The following is a 26,202-nucleotide window of genomic DNA, read 5'->3' as shown; positions in this document are numbered from 1 at the left end:
CCCCGTGTGAATATACCATTTTTGCAGCTACATTTGTGCGACTGCAAAACAAGTCTGCTAACATACCTTCATTAATAGAACTAAAAAGGAGCACAGAATTAAAATGGTGCTTAATAGAACTAAAAGCCTGCTCAGAACTGAATTCCCCTTCAGGGTTGTTTTCATTTGCACAAGCTTCTTGAATTGTTTCTCCACAAACTACTACAGAACTCTCAGCATATAGATGCTATACAGCGGCCAACGAACAAAACGCTCACTGGCTAGGAGCATGAGGCACACCCCTCTTTCCCCCCAGCCAGTGTTTCACTGAAATGCTGGCTGTGCTAGGGGGAAAATGCCTTGCCAGTCAGCATTTCAATGACTGGGGAGAATGGGAGAGGGTCTGAATGGTCATCTGACATCATACGCGGGGATGGGGCACATCAGCCCCAGCAGAGCGTCCCAAGTCAGTGTTCATGGAATCACTGACTGGGAGCTCCTTGCCTTGCCTTCTCAAGAAGGGCTGATGGGCCCATCCTCAGCCCTGGCCCTGCCCCCTTGCAGCTGATGTCAGATGCAGGGGATGTGGCTTGGGGCATGTGCAACTGTGAAGCCAAGGGGTTGGGGGATCTGCTGCTGTGGCCAAGCTCCCTATGCCATCCATACACACACACACACACACACACACACACACACACACACACACACACACACACACACACACAGAGGGACCAAGCTTCCTATGCCCTATATATGCTGCTATATTTACTCACTTTCACCACCTGCTCCTGGTTGACATTTCTCTTCTTGTTCTAGCTTTTTCTATGCCACTTATTTGCTTACTTACATTTATATTCCCCTCTTCCTCCAAGGAGCCCAGAGCGGTGTACTATATACTTAAGTTTCTCCTCACAACCACCCTGTGAAGTAGGTTAGGCTGAGAGAGAAGTGACTGGCCCAGAGTCACCCAGCAAGTCTCATGGCTGAATGGGGATCTGAACTTGGGTCTCCCAGGTTCTAGTCCAGCACTCTAACCACTACACCATGCTAGTTCACAAATGCCTCCAATATCCATCTGCCATTCATTTCTGTTCTAACTCATCTTATCCAAGCACAGATTTATCCTTCATGCCTGTTTTCATTTTTTAAAGTGGACAGAATTATAACCAGAGGGTTTTACCTTAAACTAACTATATGCATATGAAGAAAGGCATATTTCAGGTTGAACAATCTACATTTTTTCAAATAAGTATTTGCAATTATGTGGAAGACTGATTTGCTGGTGAGGTGACAGCCTCAGGCAGCATTATGGGCATCACACCCTTCCTCCCTCTAGCCTGGAGTCATTGCCTCACCTGCCTTGCTACTCACTGTTCTTTGCCACTGTCACCCATTGCCATTTCCCAACCAGCCACTGCACTGCTATGTGGCTGGAGAGAGTGAGTGAGTGAATAACCCATCCAACTCTGAAGTGCTTTGTTAGACAGCACCTGCACCCTGCAGGTGCTAGCATGCCCCCTCCAAGTTGATCTGGCCTCCAACAGGCCACGGTTGCACCTGGACGTGCTGACCTTAGAGGCCATTGTCAGCATCATGGTGCAGGTGCCAGTCATCTCCATTTCCCAGCCACCTATTGATGTGCTAGGTAACTGGATGGGTTTTCTCTCTTGCTCTCTCCAAGCATGGTACTTGCCAGTTGGAAAATGGTGATAGGTGGCCGCAGCAAAGAGTGGTGACAACTCTGGACAGCGCATGTGCTCAACTCCGCCAGTATGGGTGCTTGAGCCAGTCCCAAATCTGTGCCAATCTTATATCACATCTGCAGTATCCTCCTATTCACAAAAACTATCTGTCTCAAGAGCCCCCCCCCCAACTTTCTTTCAGAAATTGTGACCATCTCAACATATACTCAATAAATGGTGTTAAAATTCAAAGCATACTCTGTCATCTTTCTTTGAAAGCAGAAGAGTTAGTTATTTTATTTTTCCACCATGCAATAGAAAGTATTCTTCCTTGTCTTTGTCTGCAGTGTTCCCTCTAACAGGGATTCCCAGATGTTGTTGACTACAACTCTCATAATCCCCAGCCAAAGGCCATTGCAGCTGGGGATCCTGGGAGCTGTAGTGAACAACATCTGGGAATCCTTGTTAGATGGAACTCTGTTTGGCTATAAATTATACACTAACTGATGCCATTTTTGCCTGTTAAATGTTCAGAACTGACAGTTCTAAGCTTGTGGCATTCCTTTATTGTATCAAGCCTTGACTACTGCATTTACAGGAAGAAATGTGTCCTTTGTTGCCATGAACAGCTTGTGTGCCGAGACAGCAACACTGAGCCAGGCTTTGGCTGCTGCTCTTCTCCTCGAGAAGATGATGGGTGAGCTCCAGACCACGCTGACCACTGAGGAAGCAATTGCCTTGGCAGGTCAGCTGAGTCATAATTATGTGTGAGAGAGCAACTTGTGCCAATGGTGCTACTGCAGCGCAGGCACTGTGGCTGGCAGTGGATTCTGCATCAGTTATTCTTTTTTGGCCATCTTTGAACTGTGTGTTTGGAAAAATGTGTTGTTCTGTGTTGGAGGGACTATGTGTGCTTCTGTTCTGCAGTGTTGTTTTCAAGACAGGGCTGCAAAATGTGTGCCATTTTATCCATAGGAAACAATGGGGAACTTGAATCACCCCATTCAATGCAGGCGCGCACGCACACCACTGCCATGGCCGATGATGAGATATGGACTGGTGCCCTGACCCACGTCAAGCTGTCAGCTGGGGTCCAGCACCAATCTGAGGTCATGATGTTATCCAGACACAGGTAAGCACTGCCTTCCTTCCTACCTTGAGCTGCGGTTTGGTCTGTTTGTGAGATGGTGTTGTGTGTATGAGAGATTGTGCCAATGCTACTGCAGCACAGGCACTGTGGCTGACAGTGGATTCTGGGACAGTGATTCTTTTTTGGTCATCTTTGGACTGTGAGTGTGGCAACTTGTGGTGTTCTGTTCTGTGTTGGGAGGGACTATGTCTGAGTCTGTTTTGCTTTGGGGTTTTTTTGTTTTTTGTTTTTTTTGCAAGGCAGGGTTGCAAATGTGTGCACTCTACTTGTTTCAGTCATAGGAAACAACAGGGGACTCCTAGGGACACCAAAGTGATGGTACAGCATGATGTATCTACAAAGAAATGGGCAAGAAATGGGCACACTATAGGATCATATGGGTTTTTTTGGGGGGGGGGGAGTTTAGATTTTTAAAAAACTGCTTACTTGCCAGTTTTCTGTATGGGTTGGGTGGTAGGCAGCACCCACCAGGCCGTACCACCCAACCCACTTTGGTGTCCCTGGGACATACCTATGGGGAGCAATGGGTTGATTAGAGTTCCTCATTGTTCCCTATGGTGCATTGCAAATTTCCTATGAGTTTCCTATTCAGTTTATCAAACCAGCCAGCCATCGAATGAATTGATTCTTTTTGTGTGTGGCTCCTAGATCTAAATAAAATTAGTCAAGATTAAAGCATTACTATTGGTAGACGAAGTTCAGGCAGCCAAAGGAGAGGGCTATATAGTTTGTTATACTGGGGGTTCATTCATTTTAAAATTACTACCTATACATGTTTCAGATAAATTGTTATATTTGTCTTGAGCCAAAAAAGGTAAGAAGTCTAAATACATACATTTTGCTCACATTAATTGTGGATGAGAACTGATGTGCAAATCTTTTTTTTAAAAGAGCTATTATAACATTTCATTATCAAATGAAACATTACTTAAAAGTGTTTTTATAAACACTAATATTTAACACTACAACCATGACAGTTCCAAACCCTATGCTTGCATTCTGAGAATTTTCTGAAGTGCTTACACCTCAGGACTGTATGCTTTTCTAGGCTTGATTTCTGCCCTTAGGGGAATGTGCATATCCTTTGGAAATGAAGGAAATTCTCTTTCACACACACCCAGTAGAAGGCAATGAAATAAAAACACAACTCCATCATACTTAAAATGTGCCCGGCAGGCTTATTTTTAAAGAGTTACATCAAAAGCATATGAAGCTTGGATCTCTTCTTCAATGAAAACACCTAACACAAATGGGTTTTCATAAAGTACTAATTTCCTATATAATGCCGCCTAATGTTCACCCTTTTCATTTTCCCACACTGCTTAGAGAGCAAAATAACCTTGGTGATTTGCATAGGATTTATTAAATACATTTATCCTGGTTCAGAGACCCACAATAAAGAGTGCTGATGCAGACACAATGCTATCAACTTCAAAGGCTGCGCTCAGAATTTTGCAATGTTTATAACTATTGTGTAACAACTTAAAATGGTAAAAGGGCAAGGGAAATTCATGCATAAAGGGGCAGAGTTGCACAGGCACACAATCTTGCAGCCTGGAATTTTACCAATCACTCCTCCTATACTTCCTTAAATTCATCTCAATGAAACTGTTCCCACGAGCAGCAAAAATTGGGCTTGGAGAGCCTAGCCCGATTGTTGCTGCTCGTGTAAACCACCGGGCTCGCAGGCAAGCCCACCTTGGCTTACAAGCGGCTAGCCCGTTTAGGTAGCCCACCTCTTAAACCGGGTTTGTGGAGTGAGCGCTCCACAAACCTGGTTTTCAAAATCGCGAGTAGCTGCAGTGCAGCTCTGCGCCATGGCTACTCATGAATAGACCTCGGACCAGGAGACTGAAAAGCAGCCTCCCAGCTCAGGGGTCTCTCCAGCATGCCATGCATGCTTGTGCAGGGCATGCTGGAGCTTTCAGGGGCCACACGGCCCCCGAACTCCCCGGCTCCGTGACGGAGCCGGCAGTCAGGTGGGCAGCCACTGCAGCCGCCCAGAGCAGACTGTTGCTCGTGTGCAGGGAGAGTGGGCTTAGCCCGCTCTCCCTGCAAACCCCCTAGTGACTCTTCTCACTTATTGTGAGAAGAGCCTCAATGTGTCTTATATTTAGAGACTTCCTGATTTCCAAGTGCTGAAAAACATATGAGAGTTGGAAGGATTTGTTACAAATAGCCTCCCCTCCATTTGGAACTTAGCATTCACCAAGTGCCAATCTGTGGCAGAAACACAAGCTTCCATTTTAGGTCTATGAAAGCGTCTGTGTAGTAAGCTTGGGAAAAGCAGAGCCCACATCAGAGGTTCCTGAATCCTAAATGAAGCTAGATTTCCATTTGGAGTAAACAGGTGGCTGAGGAGAGAAGGAAGACCAATCAACCACACACTAAAATGCAATCAGAGAAAGCTTCCAGACTGTTAATTACATTTGGCAGATTAGGGCCATTTTTGTGCTGGCATCTCCACCTGAAAAGTGAACCTTGCCTATGCATTTCCCCCCACTCCCCCAATAAACTTCAACCTCAAATTCTCTTCAAAACCACACCACCACCTCTTTTCCTGCCTTTGTAACCTGTGCACTTTACCCAGGAAACCCCTGAACAGAAACCTATAGTCTTTGCTTGGAGACTTATGCGTTTGCATGAACGTGTGGGAATCCAGACGAGGGATCGTGGTGGCAAATCACTGTACTCCTTTACTGCTTGAAGCTCTGCTCCGGTGATTGCTCATGTTTATATTCAGCCTCCTTATCCCTCTCAAAGGCTCATGTGAGACAAGAAGCTGCGTCCTCTCCCCCGAGTGAAATTACTGAAACCTAAGCTGAATCACTGCCCTGGGCGTCCTTGGGTGGGTCCCCCTGCACAGGGCACTTTCCAGACTTGCTCCTCAAAAGCAGCAAAATGCTTCCATTCAGGCAAATCACATTTGAAACCTAAACAGCAGGGGGAGCAGTCTTGCGGAAACGAACAACCTGCACAAACAGCAACCTTTTTACACTGGATACATGGCATCATAGCATTATATTGCAGCAATTAAATTCAAAACAAGGCATCGGAAATGTGAACGGCACCCTGCGGTCAGCATAGGCACTGCGGTGTCACAACACAGGAAGAGTGGAAGCACACTTCCGAGATCCACCATGACCCTGTTGCAGGGTGTAATCTGGAAAGCGCCAAGGAGTGCCCTGGAGATCCCTCTGTTAAAATAAGTCATCTGCTGAACTATATCCATTTGCTGAACTATTTGCAGCCCTTCAGTATCATTACCATACTCATTCAGGCTGTCATTTCTAGACATAAAAAACTATATATCACCAGCAGATTAGACACATCATTGTATTCTTAAAATAGCCTGGATAAAATAGATGTGTACAAAAAAACTCATATAAAAATATGGTGATCTCTTCCTTGCATAATCTGATTTAACTGGAAGTTTTCAGATGTCAAATTCAAAATATTATTGAAATATTTTTCAATAAAATATTTGGCTGCTTATACACAGACGAAGGGGGCAAAATCCATCTACACACATCTGCAGGACAGCTATAAAGTAATCTCTGAAGTTCTTGAGGGAAACTTCAACGAGTCAAAGTATCCTTAACATGCACAGCAAGTGGACATTTTTATAACAACTACTGCTGGTACTGACAATTTCCTTAAGCCCATCACTTCAAAAATATGACTATTTGTCTCACAAACACAGGAGTCCACTGGGAAGCAGAGGCCATTAACTTCAGGAATAAAAACACAGGAGTCCAAGAAAAATATGACCATTACTTAATCTGCTGCCATTACTGTAAAAGGGCTAGTTTAAAAAGTCATTGACAATGCAGCTAGTGCAATGATATTTTCTTAAAGGTTATAAAATACAGTCTTTATTGCCTGATAAAGAATATATTTACCAGCAACTATGAATTCAATCTACAATAGAAGTGTGACAGCTCAATTGCCTAGGCTCAAATAGGGATACTCCATGATTACATAGTAATACAACCCAAACTACCTGGCTGAATTGAAGTGGGGTCATACAGCAGTCAGGCTCGCTATAAACACTCTTGCTTCACTGCTTCTTCTCACATATCTAGCCTAATGAGACAGTCAGAAATTTTACAAGTTGTGTGATGTCGTGGCAAAGTTTTGGGTTGGATGTGAGAAATTCAGGTTCAAATCTATACTAACTTAGGAAGCTTACTACTTCACAGGGTAGTTATGAGGCGATAAGGCTTCCCAGGCCAATGTAGAAAGGGTGGAGTATAGAAGTACAACCACAACCTAATTAAAAAACAAAACAAGCATTCTCAGTTTTCACACACTGTAGTGGATCAGGTTTTGCTTGGATCAGTGAGACTTGAATTCAGATCCCAACTTAAGCCTTATATAGGCATTATTTAAAATGTTGGTGAACATGCTTATAAGTGCTGAGAGCGTGTTTGGAAGTCTCACCCTGGTGTGTAACATGTGATGGTGGGTGCTTCTGTGATCGGCAGCCTGGGGCAAGTGGCAGGTGTGATCAGCAGAGGTGCCCCACAATCACGATTATGGTGTTTGTCTCTTCAGAAGAGCAGTGCCATATCTGTGAGCGGTGTGATGATGTGTGTGTGTGTGAGTGCATATGAGAGAGAGAGAGAGAGAGAGAGAGAGAGAGAGAGAGAGAGAGAGAGAGAGAGAGAGAGAGATATGCAGTGGGTAGACACTTCCAGACCCTCTTTCAGCACTTGCAAGCATGTTTGACAACATTTTGCACAATGAGATCATTCACACGATCAAAAACTGTGTTCTAACTGGGTGTGGGAGCTGTGTGTGCTCCCAGTTTTTGGTTGTGTGGAAGCAAGGTAAGAGGAAAACCTGGGCAGAAATGATTGTGTATAAGCAAGGTAGGAGGAAAAGCTACCCAGCTTTTCCTCCTAGGTTGCTTCCATACAATCATTTCTACCCAGGTTTTCCTCCTAGCTTGCTTCCACACAACCAAAAACTAGGAGCACACACAGCTCCCACACCCAGTTAGAACACAGTTTTTGCTTGTTTGAATGACCTCAATGTCTGTATAAGACTTTAATCATGAAGTTAACGAAGATCAGGTTCGAATCTATACTAACTTAGGAAGCTTACTACTTCACAGGGTAGTTATGAGGTGTTACATAAGTTATGAGGAGTTATGTACTTTATGTAAAACTTACATGGTAATTTCACTACCCTAAATAGTTTAGTGTCATCTGCAAATCTGGTCACTTCTCTGCTTACCAGAACTTCTAGATCATCTATGAACAAATTAAAGAGCACTGGTCCCAGTACAGATCCCAATTCTTACTTCCCTCCATTGTGAAAACTGTCCCTTTCTTCCTACAGTCTGTTTCTTGTCCTTCAACCACTTACAAATCCACACATGTACCTGTCCCCTTATTCCATTTACTCAAGAGCCTTTAGTGAGGAACTTTGTCAAAATCGTTTTAAAAGTCAAATTATACTATGTCAACCAGGCCACCTGTAGACACTCTCAAAGAAATCCAAAAGGTTAGTGAGGCAACACTTGCCCTTGCAGAAGCCATGCTGGTTCTTCTTCAGCAAAGCCCGTTCTTCTATGTGTTTAACAATTTTGTCCTTAAGTATGCTTTCCATCAATTTGCCTGGCACCAAAGTTAAGCTAACCGGCTTGTAATTTCCTGGATCCCTTTTTAAAAATCAGCTAAATCATTAGCTGCTTTCCAGTCCACTTGTACAGAGCCTGACTGTAGGGACAAGTTACCTATTTTTGCTAGAAGATTAGCAATTTTACATATGAGTTCCTTCACAACGCTTGGGTAGATGCCATCTGGCCCTAGTGATTTGTTAAGTTTTAGTTTCTCAAGACAGTTTAGAACATCCTCTCTCAACACCTCAAATTGGCTCAGTTCTTCAGCCTCCAAGCCTGAGAACGCCAGTTCTGGAGAGAGTATATGGTCAGTGTCCTCCGCCATGAAGACAGATGCAAAGAACTCATTCAGCTTCCTTGCAATCTCCTTATCCTTCTTAATAATCCTTTTCACACCCTCATCATCTAAGGGTCCAGCTGCCTCTCTGGCAGGTTTTCTGCTTCTGATAGATTTAAAGAAGTTTTTGTTATTCCCCTTGACACTTCTAGCTATGTGCAGTAAAAAAAATATTTTACTGTAAAGAAAGACAGAAGGACTAATGATGCTTTTAGCATCACATAGATTTTGACCCTTATTAACAGTAGGGCTTTTTTTAGTTGGACAATATTCTGCACAGTATAAGAACTGAGTAACTGGAGCTGCATCAGAGGAAGATTCTGCATTGAGGCTCAGCCCAGCATGTTGCAGAGCAGGAAAATGCTCTGGGGTGGGGTGGGGGGAGAAGTGGGAGTGATCTGAGCTGCTTCTCCTCCCTCCAAAAGGACTTTTTGACTTCAGGAATACATGAAAGGCTGTTAGAGCTGCAGGAAACAGTTCTAAGGAGGCAGCTAGGTTGGGTGTGACAGGAAACAGGAAGCAAGGTCAGGAAGGGGGTGGGGCTTTAAACTAGGGACTTTAAAGGTGGGGCTTTAAAGTAGGCTTTAAGCCCTGTCAGCTCTGCACTAGGGTATTTAAAGACAAGGCAGCTGATGAGGAGGAGCTGTTTCTGAGTATGGGAGCCAGGAGTTCTCCAGGAGAGGGAACTGGCTGAATGCAACAAGCCAGGAGGACGACTCAGGTGACAAGCTAACCTCCTCCCCTGGCTGTTCCTGAGGCTGACATTTTTCAGGGTGCTCCAGTCATTCTGGGTTTCAAGAAGCACTAGGAGCCCACCTCATCCCTTGGGAGTCTGACAGAGTTCTCACCACCCCTCAAAAGACATCGGAGTGCCTTATTATAGAACTGTTTATTACCATTTCTTGTGCTTAGGGATTCAGTTCCTGTTCACTGAAAAAACCTCTCTGAACCAGTTTTGGGTTCATGTTTATTTACATTTGATTTTGACTCTTCAGTTAAATCACAGTTTGCCATGATACCTGAACCAGGAAACTGTGGTTTAAGTACTCTCTAGAAACCAGGACTGCAAATCAGGTGGTGTCTCAAATCAGTGTGTATCCTTAAGATCAAACAAGCTAAAAACAAACTTCATTTCTTCCACAATTTTTTTCCCATTTCAATTTATGGCCCACTTACCTCAAGTGTTGATTTTACACAGTTGGTCCTGACCTAGTAACACAATGGATAAAAGTGGTACTTCACAACACAATCCCAACTCTAAAGAAGCTACTCTCGTATTGTTAGGGAATTCAAATTGTATTGTGAAGTGCCATTTTTATTTATCATGCTACTAGGTCAGAAAATGATGCATTTCTAAACTGCCCAGTAGACATCTACTGATTTGGTTGACATAGGACAACCAAAAAGCTTCTGCCAAAATTCCCCACCAAAGGCTCTTGAGTAAACTTAGCAGTCATGGGACAAGGGGACAGGTTCATGTGTGGATGGGTAACTGGTTGAAGGACAGAAAAGGGTAGGAATAAATGGGCAGTTTTCGCAATGGCAGGAAGTAAGAAGTGGGGTCCCCCAGGGATCTATACTAGGACCAGTGCTCTTTAACTTGTTCTTAAATGATATAGATGTTGTGGTTAAGCAGTGAAGTGGCCAAATTTGCAGATGACACTTAAAAGGATCTCTCCAAACTGGGTAGTGGGCAACAAAATGGTAAATGTGGTTCAGTGTAAACAAGTGTAAAGTAATGCAAATAGGGGCAACCCTCCCCCCCCCCACACTACTTCACATATATACTGATGGGATCTGAGCTGTCAGTGATTGACCAGGAGAGAGACCTTGAGGTCGTGGTGGACAGCTCATGTCAACTCAGTGTGCAGCAGCTGTGAAAATAGGCAGATTCCATGCTAGGGATCATTAGGAAGGGGATTTAAAATAAGAATTGTACGATTATAATGCCCTTATACAAATCTATGGTGTGGCCACATTTGGAGTACTGTGTACAGTTCTGGTACCATAACTTAAGGAGGACACTGTAGAACTGGAAAAGGTGTAGAAGAGGGCAACTAAGATGATCACCTCCTTCATGAGGCAAGGCTACAGCATCTGGGACTTTTTAGTTTGGAAGATAGGCAACTAAAGGGTGATACAATTATGCATGAACTGGAGACAGTGGACAACTATGCATGGATTACAGAGAGTGGACAGAGAGAAAGTTTTCCCCCTCTCTCACAACACTAGAACTAGGGGTCATCCCATGAAACTGAAGGCCAAGAAATTCAGAACCAAAAAAAGGAAGTACTTTGTCAAACAGCACAAAATCTATGGAATTATCTGCCATGGGGTGTGTGAGGGCCACTAGCTTGGACGGATTTAAAAGGAGTTTGGACAAATTCATGGAGGACAGGTCTATCAATGGCTACTTGTCTGGTGGCTATAGACCACCTCCAGCCCCAGAGGCAAGATGCATCTAAACACCAGTTGCAGGTGAGCAACAACAAGAGAGAGAGGGCAATGCTCTTGCCTGTGGGCTTCTGAGAGGCATCTGGTGGGCCACTTTGGGAAACAGGATGCTTGACTAGACAGGCCTTGGGCCCGATCCAGCAGCGCTGTTCTTATTTTATGTTCTTATCTAGACATGGTTTAATACAAAATGCATAATTACTATACAGTATGTTTATTGCTAACACTTACAACTTTTCAATGAGAGCCATATTAGTCTTGAAATGTGTATGTTCCACATTTTGATCAGAGCATTCATATGGCTCTCAATATCAACTTATTTATCTTGCAGATGACACTAGTGATATGATACTTTATCTGATTTATATGCAGGGCTCAACAAAATGATCTACTGTAAATGTTAAAAGTGTAATAAGATAGCAGCCGTTCAATTTCAAAATATTAGAATTTTACCACCTTAATAAATCAATATTCTTCTTTTGATAACATGGTGGCAGAAACATGAAATACAGCCTCAAATTAAAATAATGAGGCAGTAGTCCAGAACGGAACAACTAATGAGCTATAAAGTTCACCTCTATGGGACACTGCATATATTAAGGAAGTATACTTTTTTATTTATAATAAATATAAACTTAGTCAGACGATTCACTGTGAAAATTCTACTAAAATAATATGATGATTGCACATAATCTTGGTTGAGTTTTTTTGTTTTCTGTTTTGCTGAAATGGCATCAGGAAGAACATCAACACAATGTCTTCAAAATGAAGCGTATTGCAATTGTGTTTAATTATAAATGCTATCAACAAGGGATTAAAAATGTTATCTGCATGATTCAGAATGCATTTAATCCTAAGAAGGTCTCTTCTTCATGCCATAGAACTAACCCCAAACCAACAGAATTCATAGGATTGGTGTTTATGGAACATTAACCACTCATCTTCTTAAATAACAGGAGTATTATTTCAAATTCCACAAAAATCCTCATATTCATTATGTTTGCCTCACATTAATAATCATTTGTTATTTTTCACAACAGCATATTTCTCTGTCGGCTTGCTTCTCCTTCACTTACTCTATTGACATGTTTCAAGAGGAGAGAAAGGCAATATTGGTTAGCTTCCAAGGCTGGAGACAAATCTGACATGGAAAAGATTGTGAACAGTTTTTTGTTTTTAAACTTGTTGAAGGGAGAAGGGGACAAACTGAGAGGTATATTTATTGAATGAACAAGCCATTCCTGGATTGAAAGGGCTTTTTATGGCAAAGTAAATCTCTTTTCAGTGTAATGAGAATTTTTAGGATATAAAACAGATACCAAGTACCAGAAAACTAAGTATGAACATGCTTAAACTTCTGATCAGAAAATGGCTCTTTCACTACACGATAGTAATGAGAACTAAGGTTCCATTGTGTTATCTATGGCAAAGAAAGAGCAATGTCTTTAAATATAAATTAGAATTCATTAAGACAACACTAGAATAAAAAACATTATTCATTAAAGTGATACCTAGCCAACTATTTATTCATTGTTTATAATGTATGCAAATATCAATAATCAACTAATATGTACAGGAGAACCTCATTAATTGCGGATGCAACATCTGCAGTTTCGTGTATCCACGGTTGGGTAATTGCCACCCGACCTCGGTATACGTGAAAGAAAGTAGGGGGGAGGGTTAATTTTCATGAATCTGCAGGTCGGGGGTAGGCTACCATTTTGTGAAAGGGAGCCATTTTCTGGCTTGTTTCTGTAAAAGAAAAAAGCTACAATTTTACACCAAAAAACCCCACATGGCAACATTGCTGGACAGCTGGGGACAAACTGAGCATAATAGGTCAATTCTCCCTGCGATTTTAGGACAATTTAACCAATTTTCGACACTTAAAAAAACCTTTGATACTCAGTATTTGCAGTTTCCTTATCCGCGGTAATTGCAGAGAATGGAACCGCCACAAATACTGAGGTTCTCCTGTATGTATATACTTATAGTGATAGCTAGAGGGGGAATAGAACCTTGTAGAGAAGAAAATATGCATGTAACATTTTAACTTTGGACTTCTAGAAGAAATGGCTAAACTCTAAAGTGTAGAGCTGAATTACTAAATCAATACCAGGAGAGGACGGCAAGTCTGCAGCATTGCACATCTGCTCTTGAATGAGCTGGACTGGCACCTTATCCCACAACAGCAACTATGAATGCCAACAAACATGTGGAAAGGGGTTGGAACAGAAGGCTGGGTGACGATACCAATATATTTTTATGCCCAGACATGCTGAAGGTGTAAACAGATGTCACTCAAGATATCCATGATCTGGATCTGCCACTGGTTTTTTTTTGTTTTGTTTAGAGTAGTCACTAGGAGCGGTGTCATAGTGATGTGGGTAGCAACACGCGGCTAGATTTTTTGGCATCTTGCACTGCCAGCCTCTGTCCCTCATCAGTGTCGGCAAATAGCCAGTACACAAGGGGCCAGGACCAGAGGAGCCAGCTGTCCCACTCTTGTGCTTATCCTCTGCCCTCATGTGTGAGCCAATTAAGTCGCAACTTGGGGCATGCCACTTGGCAGTGATGCAATTAACCTGCATGTGAAGGCGGAGGGTGAGAGGCAGGCAGACAGGTGTGTGCAGGGTGAACATTCGCGATGGTCAGGCGGCCCTCTGGCCCTGGCCCCATGTGTGCTGGCTGTTTGTCAGAGCTGATGAGGGAGGGAGCGAGGCCAGCAACTTTGTCCCTGTTCCCATTGAGTGGCCTGTGTACACTAAACACAATCAAGCAATGACAGTTCCACCCCGACTAGGAGAAACTGCATCAAGACCTTATTGTTGATTTAAAAACAAAACAAAACACCCCTTCCCTCTTGTGTTATTTTTCTGATTAAAATTGTTTCCCCAAAGTTTCTATTTGCCCTGCAAGAGAAAACACACAGTTGCTGCTTTCACATGCTGTGAAGGAATGACTCCTTCCCATTAGGTTTTAGGTTTTGTTTAATTTGTTCTGTATCCCCTTCCAGGCATTGCAGGGGTTAAAAGGTAGCAACCTCTTACAGTCAAGTCTGACATAAAAGTTGTCCGCTGCAGGGTTTTGGAGGGAAAGTTACAAAGTGTTGTGATTGGTTGTTTCAAGGCAGAGACGGAAGGTTGCCAGAGGGAAATAACTTGCTGACTGGTTAAATGTATCCCTTTGGAATTGGATAAAAGGGAGGGTTGAAAAGCCAGGTGGAGAAGGGTTGTGGGCAAAGAGTTCTGTGTGTGAGAGAGCATGCTGCTGAGCGTGGTGTGAAGGCTGGGACACCAGCTGAGTAGGGTCGGGCTGAAACTGCTAGGGGAGGTAGCAGTAAGCGAACTGGTCCTACTGGAACCTGCTAGGCCTTGGGAGAGAAGGCTAGGAAGCTTGTTTTTTATTCTTTTTCCCCCTTAATTTTTTTTTAAACTTTGTACTCTTGCCAACTGAACTTTTCAACATTTGGTCCTGTAGAATTTTTTTAGTTTTTGCAACCTTTTATTCTAGGTAAACCTGTTCTTGTTTTTATACTATTTTACTAGCATCTCTGTCTGTTATTTTGGTCCCACCTTATGCCTACCTGCCTATTTTATTCCCTACACTACTGACTTTTGATATTGTTTTTGAAAGACAGAAGGTTCAGTGACTGAGAGTGGAACACAAGCTAAAGATCTTATTTTGGTGGCAGTGGATGGTTAGTCTGAGGGCCAGCTTCACCCAAGCCCTCAGACATGCCATCTTCATGTCCAGAAGAACTAATTGCTCTCAAAGTATGGGAAATTTTTCTTTTTTTGTGGAGCTCACTTTGCTTAATTTTTAAATTGTAAGGTTTTATAGTGGAATTGTAACATTTTCTGAAGCTGTGAGCTGCTTTCAGGACTCTCATCAAAAGCATATGAATCCATAAATAGTAAGTTTGATTGTATTAGGGTCTAGGTACAACCAATAATTACCTGAACATTTAAATCATTTTTAAAATCTTTTATTGTTTAAAAAGTTATGTTGTTTTAGAATATAAAGTGCCTAAAGATGCGAGTTGGGGCTGTATATAAATGCATAAAATACATTTTAAAAACTGGGCTAGTCTGGGTCTCTCATCTGAAACTATGTGTAAAGCAGCATTATTTATCTACTACTTTTCAACAAAAAAGAATTGTGAAAGCAATTTACATAGCAACAGGAATGATGATTACCTCTTCCATCAAGTCTCACAATCTAAGGAGAAACACCAGTGACATCAGCATCCACCACTGAGAGAAATGCTATACTGGTTGAACAGGGAGAGTTTCACTCTCTCTGCTAAATATAAGAGAACTGCCACTTTAGAAAGTGCTTCTTTGCTCGCTTAGTCCACTTTGGGACTGGTGGAATATCACAGTCTCCACCTGGATTTCTGTCAACCAGACTTGAGTACCCAAACCCAAATAACAAGACACGCATAGTTGGAAGAAACTAGGGCCGCTTTATTGAATAAATACAAAACCTGCAACGAGGAATTAAACTAAAGTGTGGGTATCCCCTATGTGGGTCAATCTCATAGGAGGTATGCCCACAGGAGGACGAACGACTGGGCTTTGATTCAGCTTGATACCAGACCGAACCTCTTCTCAACCATGAGGTTACCCCTGACAAGGGGATGCATGCCAGCCCACCTCAACTCAGTGTCATGAGGCACAGAGCAGCATTTGCTGGCATGCATCCAAGTGGGAGCAGTTCCAGCCCGAGAGTCATGAGAACACCAAGCCTTCTTCTGTATTCCCACTCACCATAACGGCCCTCAAGCCCAACACCAATGCAATTAACCTACCCCAACCAGCACTCATCTGCAAAGTGACCCGACAAACCCCGTGTCAACCTCAACAAAATCAGTGAGAAGTACCGTATTTTACGGACTATAAGACGCTACAGACTATAGGACGCACCTTAATTTTAATCCAGTTTTTCAGGGTTTTAACATATTAAACTGTTATCAACTGTACCGAAAAGTCCTGCTACCGGTAGCGCCAGGAAAGGACTCTCAGCCTTGCTTCAGTTTGTTCTCCTTTCTTCTTGCCTCAGATAAGTCCTCTTTCAATTGCTGCTACTCCACTCCTTGTTTTCTCTTCAACCTGCTTCTGACTCTATTAAAAAACAACAACACCTCTTTCGTTTCCCAGCTCTCCGCTCCTCACCAGTATGCACATACCAGATGAGGGAGCTCTGCTTTCTTAATTCTTTTCACTTTCTTCACTCCTGCTAGCTCCAGGAAAGGACTTTCAGCCTTGCTTCAGTTTGTTCTCCTCGCCTCAGATAAGTCCTCTTTCAATTGTTGGTACTCCACTCCTAGTTTTCTCTTCAACCTGCTTCTGACTCTATTTAAAAAAACAAACACCACCCTCTTTCGTTTTCCAGCGCTCCGCTTCTCATCAGTATGCACATACCAGAGGAGGGAGCGGCTACCACTTCGGCTTTCTTAATTCTTTACACTTTTTTCAGCTGAATATGCTTGCAGAAAGTAAAACAGAAAGCTGAAAACAATGGTGTTGCTGGTGGTGATGTAATTGCACGATCGGGGAGTTCACAGGCCTAGCGGCGGAGGGTGAGCTGGAGCGGCAGTCCCCAGGCTGCACAGAGTTAATAGCATCATTTAGCATTGTTTGCTGGGGGATACCCCCCCCCTCGGGCAGGCTTGCGAGTAAAAGACGCGCCTGAATTTTGGTGGCTATTTTTCGAGTGAAAAAATGCGTCTTATAGTCCGTAAAATACGGTAGGCAAAAAAGGGCCACAACCACAGCCAATCAGCAGCTACCCATTCCTACTTGTCCCCCGAAGGCGACTGGAATATCCCTCACTGAGTTAAGGGACAGGCTGGCGGGTGCCTTTCAGCAGAGCAACAGAGAGGAAAGTGACAGAGCAGGCTGCTTATGCAGGCACTCCTAAATTCTGATTGGTCCACCAGCAACACATGCTGGGGGACGAAAATGGTGGCCTGCATGTCCATCTCTCGCGCTGAGCCCACAACTCCGCCCCCCGCTCGCCCAATATCACTGCTAATGCGGCGAAAAGGGCGGGGAACGGGTTTTCTATGAAGACATGTTAAGTATTTGAGAAAATCTGTCTTCAGGGTAAGCAAACACTGTTCAAAGATGCATCACTTGAAAAAATGCAACCATATGAAAAACAGGTTGGTTTGTACTGATACAAATGTATGCTTCATAAAAGTTTTCAACAATTTTAACAGAATGCAAAGGAAATTGATTCTCAAATATTAAAATATAAATAAGGGGTGGGGAAAATGAGAGCTTGTGAATAAAACAAGTAAAGAAAGAGCCTCAAAGGAAAATTACTATGAATTACCAATTTAAATCTAAGGCAGCAATAATACCCTAATACCGCGAAATTATTGTAATTACATTAATGAAGAAAGTGTCAAAGAAAGGCTAAGAAAACCTCCAAGCAACTACTTTTGCTCTTAATGGATTAGACATCTATTTCGAAAAAACGACTGGCTTCCTTGAGTACTGCAATCATCATATGGAAAATGTAGCTGCATCCCAGAAAAAGGCAGCCTTTTCCCTGTGACATTCCCATACTGATAGTGGAAAACCTACCATAAAGTTGGCATCACCTGAACTGATCCTCTACGACTGCATTCATATAGCTAAATTACAAGCTACATTAAACCTGGCCTAGAACAGGAAGTGTGTGGGGGGCTGGTGGTAGCATTGTCAAAGTCAAAGTCCTTGCTTACACAGGGAGCTTCTGCTTCATTACAATGATCCTACCCCCCACTCTTCTGAAAGACACCTCCAGCTCTGGAAAGGCTTCCCGGGAGCCGGTTGAGCAAATAGACTTCTGCTCTCAAAACTCTGGATCCATTATAAACATCAAAAAATCCATATAAACTGTGGTGGTGTTCACAATGAACCAGACATACGGTGTCTTGAAAAGCATAGCCCAGCAAATCCCTTTAAAGCTTCCTCCCACAAAAAGGGAGACTACGATGACACAGCAAGGGCTATTTATTATAGAAGTTCCATAATTACGTATTCCAGAAAAGCAAATGGAAAATCCTTTCTGCAATTAATAGCAAAGATTAATAAAACTGCAGCTAAAAATTAACTAGCAACTCACCTCTGGATATTTTAATTTTAATGTTTGATGCATTTCCCGAAATCGACTATACCGCCTGAATACCGTCCACGTCTCATCCAGGACTGTTATCTGTTATTCAGAGGGGGAAATGTTAAGAAGAATGAAGCATACAGGTTTCAGATGGTCACCTTTATAAGACTTCCTACAATTTGTATGTTTCTCCAATTAAACTACAGGAAATAATCACCGAAAGAATGACAAATTCTGAATTACAAGCTAGATTTGGGAACAGAATAACCTTGCATATTTAGTACATGGGGAAAGTGCAGATTTAAACTCCTTCAAAATGTAGCTGCAGGATCATAGAAGCTACTTCTCCACTGTACTAACTAACCCACATGGCTTTGAGATGTATGTGAATGACCTAACTTTCTGGGCAGTGCTGACTTGTGGTCTTTTCCACTTGAATGGCATCTAGCAATAGCAATAGCACGTACATTTATATACCGCTCTATAGCTGGAAGCTCTCTAAGCGGTTTACAATGATTTAGCATATTGCCCCCCAACATTCTGGGTACTCATTTTACCGACCTCGGAAGGATGGAAGGCTGAGTCAACCTTGAGCCCCTGGTCAGGATCGAACTTGCAACCTTCTGGTTACAGGGCAGCAGTTTTACCACTGCGCCACCAGGGGCTCATAATCAGGAGGAAGGATGTCAATCAAGCAGGAAAGGACCCATGTACATGGTTGAGCCATTCAGAAACAACAGCCTGGACTCCCATACCACTATAGCTACATATGGAGACAAACACAGCTTAATTTCCAACAAAACCGTGAACACTAATAGGCATTTTGCCACCAACTTTATTGAGAATGGTGTTGGTATAACTTTCTAGATATATTGTGGTGCAGTTACATACTTCTTCGCACATCCTCTTGAAATGGATGATGTACATACCAGTTTTAGTAGGTGCAGTACATGGGAACTAAATGTATTCACCGATAATGGATTTCCAGAAACCTAGAACCACACCAAGTGCTCACATGGCTAAAATGACAATAGGGAGCATCTTCTAACAGTAACATCAGTGACAGAACTAAGGGTTTTAATATTGTTTTTCTCAAGCTTTATGAGATCAAACCCTCCTCCAAGCATACCAGATCTTGTACCACCTAAACTAGCCATTTATTTGGATATCTTCATCCAGCAATTAGACTCTCTGTGTCTACACACACACACACACCCCTGTGCTGCTTCACTTCCTGGCTCATATGTGTCACCCTTTTCCCCACTCATGGCTTCCATCTTGATTTAACTGGAGTTGCAAACACATTTCTCTCTTTCAGTGATTCCAATAGGATCAAGGGCTATATTCTGGGAACCCTGAATCTTGACTGATCATAAAGTTTGTATCATCAAGAAATGCAAAGGCATTTTGTACTCCACATTGGTGGCCCCCCATGCCCTAGAGAGGTCATCAGATTCAGAGTTTAAGAGCAGAGATTTAATGAGTGTGCACATGGGGGAAAAGAAAGATTGAGAAAAGTAAACCAGAATTCTTTATATAGTAAGAAACCTCATCCGCCCCCCTTCTTTTTTTTAAAAAAGGCAAGGCCCTTCAAGAAGAAAATACAATTTGCAACTTAACACTATTGTAACTAATCGCACAAATGAAAAATGGCAAAGCATATTTTATATATTAAAAAGCCACACATCTTACCTTTATTTCATATTCATAGTGCTCATCCTTTCCTTGCCCACAAAGGACATAGCGTGGAATACTAATTTTAATTGGATTCTTTAGGTCATCTGGCTTTGCTTTAACAGAGCGACAGATCATTCGCTATTAAGTGAATATCAAACAGGAAGAATTAAAACTTCAATCACTACATGAACAATATCATATGAAGCCAGAATATGTCTCCTAATAGAAAAGAGAAAATAATAATAAAGGTGTGTGTTTTTAAAAAGAAGCAGCAGCAGTAGTATTTACTTGCAAGCAAAGGATTACCATCTTATGAATAGTCTAGTGTTTCTTTCAGAAATGTAGCAGGGAAAGCATCACTACAAAGTGTTGCTTACTCTTTTTTTGTACAAGGGGGAAAACATGCAATCAAAACTTTATACTTCAGTTAAGGTCACGTAACAAGCACATGGTCACAAGCCTTTATGACCAGAAATAAAAATCTTTATTGCCTAATAGTCACTGGGCAAAGCTTGAATGAAGCTGGGGAATTTCAAAAGGATTTGCGTCTTTAAACATGGCAGTATGTTGTAACCCCTGCTAACCTGGCAAAGAGCCACCTTTTAACATGGTGATTCTCTTTATTTAGCAGGGGGAGAGTAACTGGCCCTATCCACCCCCAGCACAGTATCTCCAGTGGGTGTTGCTGGTGTCTGTCTTATGTTTCTTTTTAGATTGTGAGCCCTTTGGGGACAGGGATCCATCTTATTTATGTATTATTTCTCTATGTAAACTGCCCTGAGCCATTTTTGGAGGGGCGGTATAGAAATCGAATGAATGAATGATGTTGTGCTATAATTTCATTAGCTTGTTGATGACACCTCAGCATTCTTAGAAAGCAACCTATTGGATATTAGAGAAAATGAGGTGGAAAGCATTTCACCACAAAGAGGTGGGGTGGGGAAGGGAGAGACAGACAGTGATTTTGCCTTCTCGTTTAGTGCGTTGTTTAGCTCACTTGGTTGAAATAGTGTACATTCCGATTCACACTATTACTTAAAACAAAAACCCAAACAGGCATGCACCTCTAGAATGGACACCATTTTGTCTTCTCTTCTCTGCTTTTGATGTGTTATGACCAGGGGCATAAGTGGGCCTTCAGGCAAAATATGAAGATGGGCCCCTCCCCACTCCCCTGCTACTGCATAAAGTAGCATACTACATACTCCCCTGCACCCTACATAAAGGTGCAAAGGAAAGAGCAGAGCATCAGTGTGTGTGTGTGTGTGTGTGTGTCCCCCCCCGCCTCTGGAGTTTAGGGACATTTGTAGCTCCTCATCCCTGTTCTGTTGTAGCTTTGCCCACATGGAGATGTGGGTTAGTATGTGCAATAGTTCTGCCTTAAAATATTGAAGTAATTTGCAGGCCAGTAGGATTTCAAAACTCTGAAATCAGAAGCATGAGTGGCACTTTTGAGACTAAAAACAAGAGAAAACTTCTAAAACTTTTCTAAAATCAGAGAAAAACTTTGTCTTGGCAAATCCTACAAACTGTAACTAAGAATGAACACTATGGATGTGTAAATACATCAGTTTTTCCAGGTCTTTTGTGCATCATACATGGTCTGCTCATGTGACAAATAAAACATCAGAAGCATGCACCAAACTGCAAATCAGGCTCTATAAATTTCTAGTTTGGAGTTCATCTTATTTACAAAAGCTTATCAATAGACTGGAGTCTTGAGAATACCCTCTGAAGTTGCAATGTTCATATCAATTGCCAATAGACGTGGGGTGTGAGTACATAGGGCCTGGCTCCAAATTAGCACCAACATTTACATTAAAAGCTTTTGTTTGGAATTCAGAGGCATGTCCAGAAGAAATACATATTCATGCTCTACTTTTAAGAGAAGCATCCATCATTAATGTCTTGCCAAAATTCAATGGATGTCATATTTACAGCTGTAGAACAAGTAAAACAGCTGTAAAGTTGCAGTAGCACAAGGGTAAAAATCTATTGTGAAAGTGAATCCTCTAATCATGTGAAGTCCAAAAAGACAGTCCTGAATTGAATCTTCACAGGGAGTGTGGCCATGCACTATTCCATTAGTTGTGTCATTAGCCTTATTCCTGGCCGGACACATTTCCAGCGCAAGATGCACTTAAGCACTGCAGCTGCATCAAAGGATGTAATTTAAGCAATACAGTCAAATATACAGTCAACTCTAAAGCACTGATCATAAACATGGGGGTTATGAACATTATTTTTCCTTGCTCTCCATGAATTAGGTACTTGATAGCCCTGGGGCAGTTGCCCTAGAAAGATATGAAAGGGGTTACTTATGTGCCAAGTGGATATTCTGCAGCAACAGCTCAGTGATAAGACTAATTAAATACATAATGAGCAGACTTCACAAGCCACACACACTCAGCCCCAGTTCCCAATCTGTGATATGGAAGGAAGGGAACAGCTTGGGCTGGGGCACTGACTCTGCTGTTTTTTGCCTCTGCCCCACCTTTCTCCAGGTGTGTGTCATCTCTGGGCTGCTGCTGCGGCTGCTATACAGGGCAGGCTGGCCCAAGGGCGCAAGTCTCTTGGCACGAGCCGAAGGGTGAGACCACAAGGGCTCTCATCCTTGTGGCTCTCAGCTGTGGGGTAAGCTGCCTGGGGCCCAGAAGACCTTCCTCATTTTCCATCAAGAAGCCAGTATGAGAGCTTGAATGAGAGCATTCGAGTCCTGGGCCTCGTTTTTATCAAACAAAGGAGCTGTGGTTGGTCAGGTTGAGGGGATGTGTCTGGGAGAGCAGAAAAGTGGGGATGGAGGGGCGGCAGCAATATCACAGGTAGTGGGCAGAGGGAGGTATGGCGGTGGGAGATGGGCAGGCCGTTACAGGGGGAAACAGTCCAGGCAATTGAAGTCTGCTTCTTTTTCCAGCTCTTCTCCCAACCCTCTGACCCCAGGGAGCTCTGAGAACACTCCGTCGAGGATTAGGGTGCTGCTGCTGAATGCCAGGTCACTTAACGCTAAAACATCTCTAATCCATGATTTGGTTGTGGATGAGCATGCTGACTAGTATGTGTGATGGAGACCTGGTTGGATGAGCTGGGTGGAGTTGGTCTTTCTCAGCTCTGTCCTTCAGGTTTCCTGATCATGCAGCAGCCCCGCATGGAGGGTCGGGGAGAGGCGTTGCAGTCATCTATCGAGAGACCTTTCCCATTTCCAGGTGCCTGGTCAGGTAATCTCAGAATTTTGAGTGTTTGTCCTTGAGAGTGGGCCTCCAAGATAGGCTGGGGAGTCTGTTGGTGTACAACCACCCCACTGCACTTCAGTCTCCCTACCTGAGTTGGCAGGGGTGGTCTTGGAGGTGGCCTTGGGTTCTCCCAAGCTTATTGTTTTGGAGGATTTCAATGTCCACGCTAAGGCCCCCCTAGTAGGTGCGGCTCAGGATTTCATGGCCTCCATGCAACCATGGGCCTGTCTCAGTTGGTAACGGGCCCTACCCACATGGCAGGACATACTCTGGATCTGGTTTTTGCCAATTGGGGAATAAATGATCTTGAGATGGAAGAGTTTGAGATAACTCCCTTGTCATGGACAGATCATTATCTGGTGGGGTTTAGTTTGACTGCTCCGTCTGCCCTCTGCAGGAGTGGTGGACCAATTAGGATGGTCCGCCCCCGGAAGCTTATGGATTTGCTTGGATTCCAGATGGCCCTCAGGGAGTTTCCAGTGTCCAGAGCTGGTGACCCTGTTGAGGCCCTGGTTGATCTGTGGAATGAAAAGACGGCCTGGGCTGCTGACACAGTTGCTTCTAAACACCCTCTCCGGCTTGGTGGAGCCCGTTCGGCTCCTTGGTTTTCCTTGGAGCTTAGGGCGATGAAACAACTCGGGCGACGGCTGGAACAACACTGGAGAAAAAGCTGTGATGAATCCGACCGAACATGGGCTACAGCCCATTTTAGGGACTACTCCGTGGTGGTGGGGGCAGTAAAGAAATGCTTTTTCTCCACTTCCACTGCATCTGCTCAGTGTGGACCAGCAGAGCTGTTTCGTGTAGCAAAGACATTGCTGCACACATCCCCCCAGGTAATGCGGGAGGAATAATCTACTACCCGTTGTGATCAGTTTGCGTGCCACTTTGCAGATAAAGACGCGCGCACCCGTGCCGATTTGGACTCCAGAGTTTTGGCAGTTCCGGCAGATGTGCCTCTGGTACCGTCTGGTCCTATTGTGTTGGATTCTTTTCAGTTGGTGCAGGCTGAGGATGTGGACAAGATCCTGGGCAGTGTGTGGGCACCACTATGCTCTCTTAGCCCTTGCCCTTCATGGCTAATAAAAACTGCCAGAGAGGGTACAGGCAGATGGTTGGAAGTGATAATTAATGCTTCATTAAGGGAAGGCAGAATGCCATTGTGCCTCAAGGAGACAATGGTAAAAAATCCCTCCCTTGATCCCTCCAACCCGGACAACTATACACCAGTCTCTAACCTTCCCTTTTTGGGCAAGGTGAAAGTGCGTGTGGTGGCATCCCAGCTGCAGAGGGTCTTAGATAATATGGATTATATGGACCCCTTTCAATCTGGCTTCTGCCCCGGATGGGACTGAGACTGCCTTGGTCGCTCTATGGATGACCTATGCCGGGAACCAGATGGGGGAGTGTGTCCCTGTTGGTTCTGCTGGACCTTTCGGCGGCTTTTGATATGATCGACCATGGTATCCTTCTGGGCCGCCTCTTGAGTACAGGAATCGGAGACACTGTGTTGTAGTGGTTCCGGTCCTTTATTGGGGGGGAGGGTCCAGAAGGTGGTGCTAGGTGACTGCTGCTTGGCTCCATGGCCATTGGCCTGTGGGGTACCGCAGGGTTTGGTCTTGTCCTCCATGCTGTTTAACATCTACGTGAAACCGTTGGGAGAGGTCATCCGGGGACTTGGACTGAGTTGTCAGCAATATGCAGATGACACTCAGCTCTATCTCTCCTTGTCACCTGAGGCGGTGGATGTCCTGAATCGGAGGCTGGAGGCCGTGATGGGTTAGATGTGAGCTAATAAAATGAAATTGAATCTGGACAAGACGGAGATAATGTTGGTCAGTAGGAGAGCCAATAGGGATGAGGAGATTTTACTGGTTCTGGATGGGGTTGCACTCCCCTTGAAGGAGCAAGTACGCAGCTTGTGGGTATTGCTGGACCCAGCTCTGCTTTTGGAAGCTCAGGTAGAGGTGGTGGCCAGGGGTGCCTTTGCACGGCTTCGGCTAGTGCACCAGCTGCGTCCCTTTCTCGAGAAGACAGATCTGGCCACAGTTACCCATGCCTTAGTCACATCACGGCTGGATTACTGTAACACACTCTACGTGGGGCTGCCCTTGAAGAATATCCGGAAACTGCAGCTAGTGCAAAATGCAGCAGCTAGGGTTTTATCTGAAGCTGCCCGATGGGAGAACATCACACCCATTTTAAAAGAGCTGCACTGGCTACCAGTTTGTTTCCAGGTCCAATTCAAGGTGCTGGTTTTGACCTTTAAAGCCCTTAATGGTTTGGGTCTGGGATACCTGAGGGACCGCCTGCTCCCAAGGGTTGTTGCCCACTTAACGAGGTCATCTGAGGGGGCTCTGCTCCAGGCGTCGACAATGAGGGAGGTTCGATTGTCAAGCACGCGGGACAGAGCCTTCTCTGTTGCTGCCCCCAGACTCTGGAATGCTCTCCCGGTGGTTATTCGCTCCTCAGTTTCCATCACAGCTTTTAGAAAGTATGCAAAATCCTGGCTTTTTACCCAGGCTTTTATATGATTGTCTCTGCTGCTGCTCTTTGTACTTTTGTATTGTTTTTATGCTTGTGTTTTAAATGTTTTAATCAGATTTGTTTTATATTTTTAGCTTAATATTTTAATTGTGTCATTTTTACAACCTTGTTTTTAAATTCTGCTGTATACCACCTTGGGATTGTTTTAATGAAAGGTGATATATAAATTTAACAATAAATAAATAATAAATAAATAAGGAGATATCAGCACTGGCATACCTTAATAAGGATTACTGAGATAATGTATATTAAGTGTTTTCAGGACTTAAGAAAGCACTACATATTATGAATGTGTGAATTTGTAACTCTGCTTTGATTCAAGGGGCACCTCAAAGCTTCGGGGTTCCCAATTAGGTTTGGGGCTTTGACCTAGATTGAAGTGACACTGAAGCTCTTCCCCCGCCCCA

The 26,202-nt window shown here is 43.5% G+C and overlaps 1 protein-coding gene across 8 annotated transcripts in view; it reads right to left on the bottom strand.

Moving 5' to 3' along the window:
- The window catches only part of KIF16B (kinesin family member 16B), a 180,399-nt gene that overhangs the window by 43,558 nt on the left and 110,639 nt on the right, over positions 1 to 26,202 (bottom strand). For 6 of the 8 annotated variants that reach the window (XM_053284535.1, XM_053284534.1, XM_053284536.1 and 3 more), the window contains 2 exons: positions 20,034 to 20,156; positions 18,351 to 18,440 (listed from right to left, as the gene is read on the bottom strand). The exons of 1 other annotated variant lie outside the window; for it this stretch is intronic. In XM_053284535.1, the coding sequence (XP_053140510.1) occupies positions 18,351 to 18,440; positions 20,034 to 20,156 (213 nt within the window). Of the gene's footprint in view, positions 1 to 16,216; positions 16,589 to 18,350; positions 18,441 to 20,033; positions 20,157 to 26,202 lie in introns of all 8 variants that reach the window. One more of the 8 variants, XR_008313368.1, reaches the window with a different exon arrangement.

This window comes from Hemicordylus capensis, chromosome 1, assembly GCF_027244095.1.
Source record: "Hemicordylus capensis ecotype Gifberg chromosome 1, rHemCap1.1.pri, whole genome shotgun sequence".
Classification (NCBI taxonomy): Eukaryota; Metazoa; Chordata; class Lepidosauria; order Squamata; family Cordylidae; genus Hemicordylus; species Hemicordylus capensis.
Note: the sequence above shows the minus strand (reverse complement) of the source record. Positions and strands in the feature narration are given on the sequence as shown.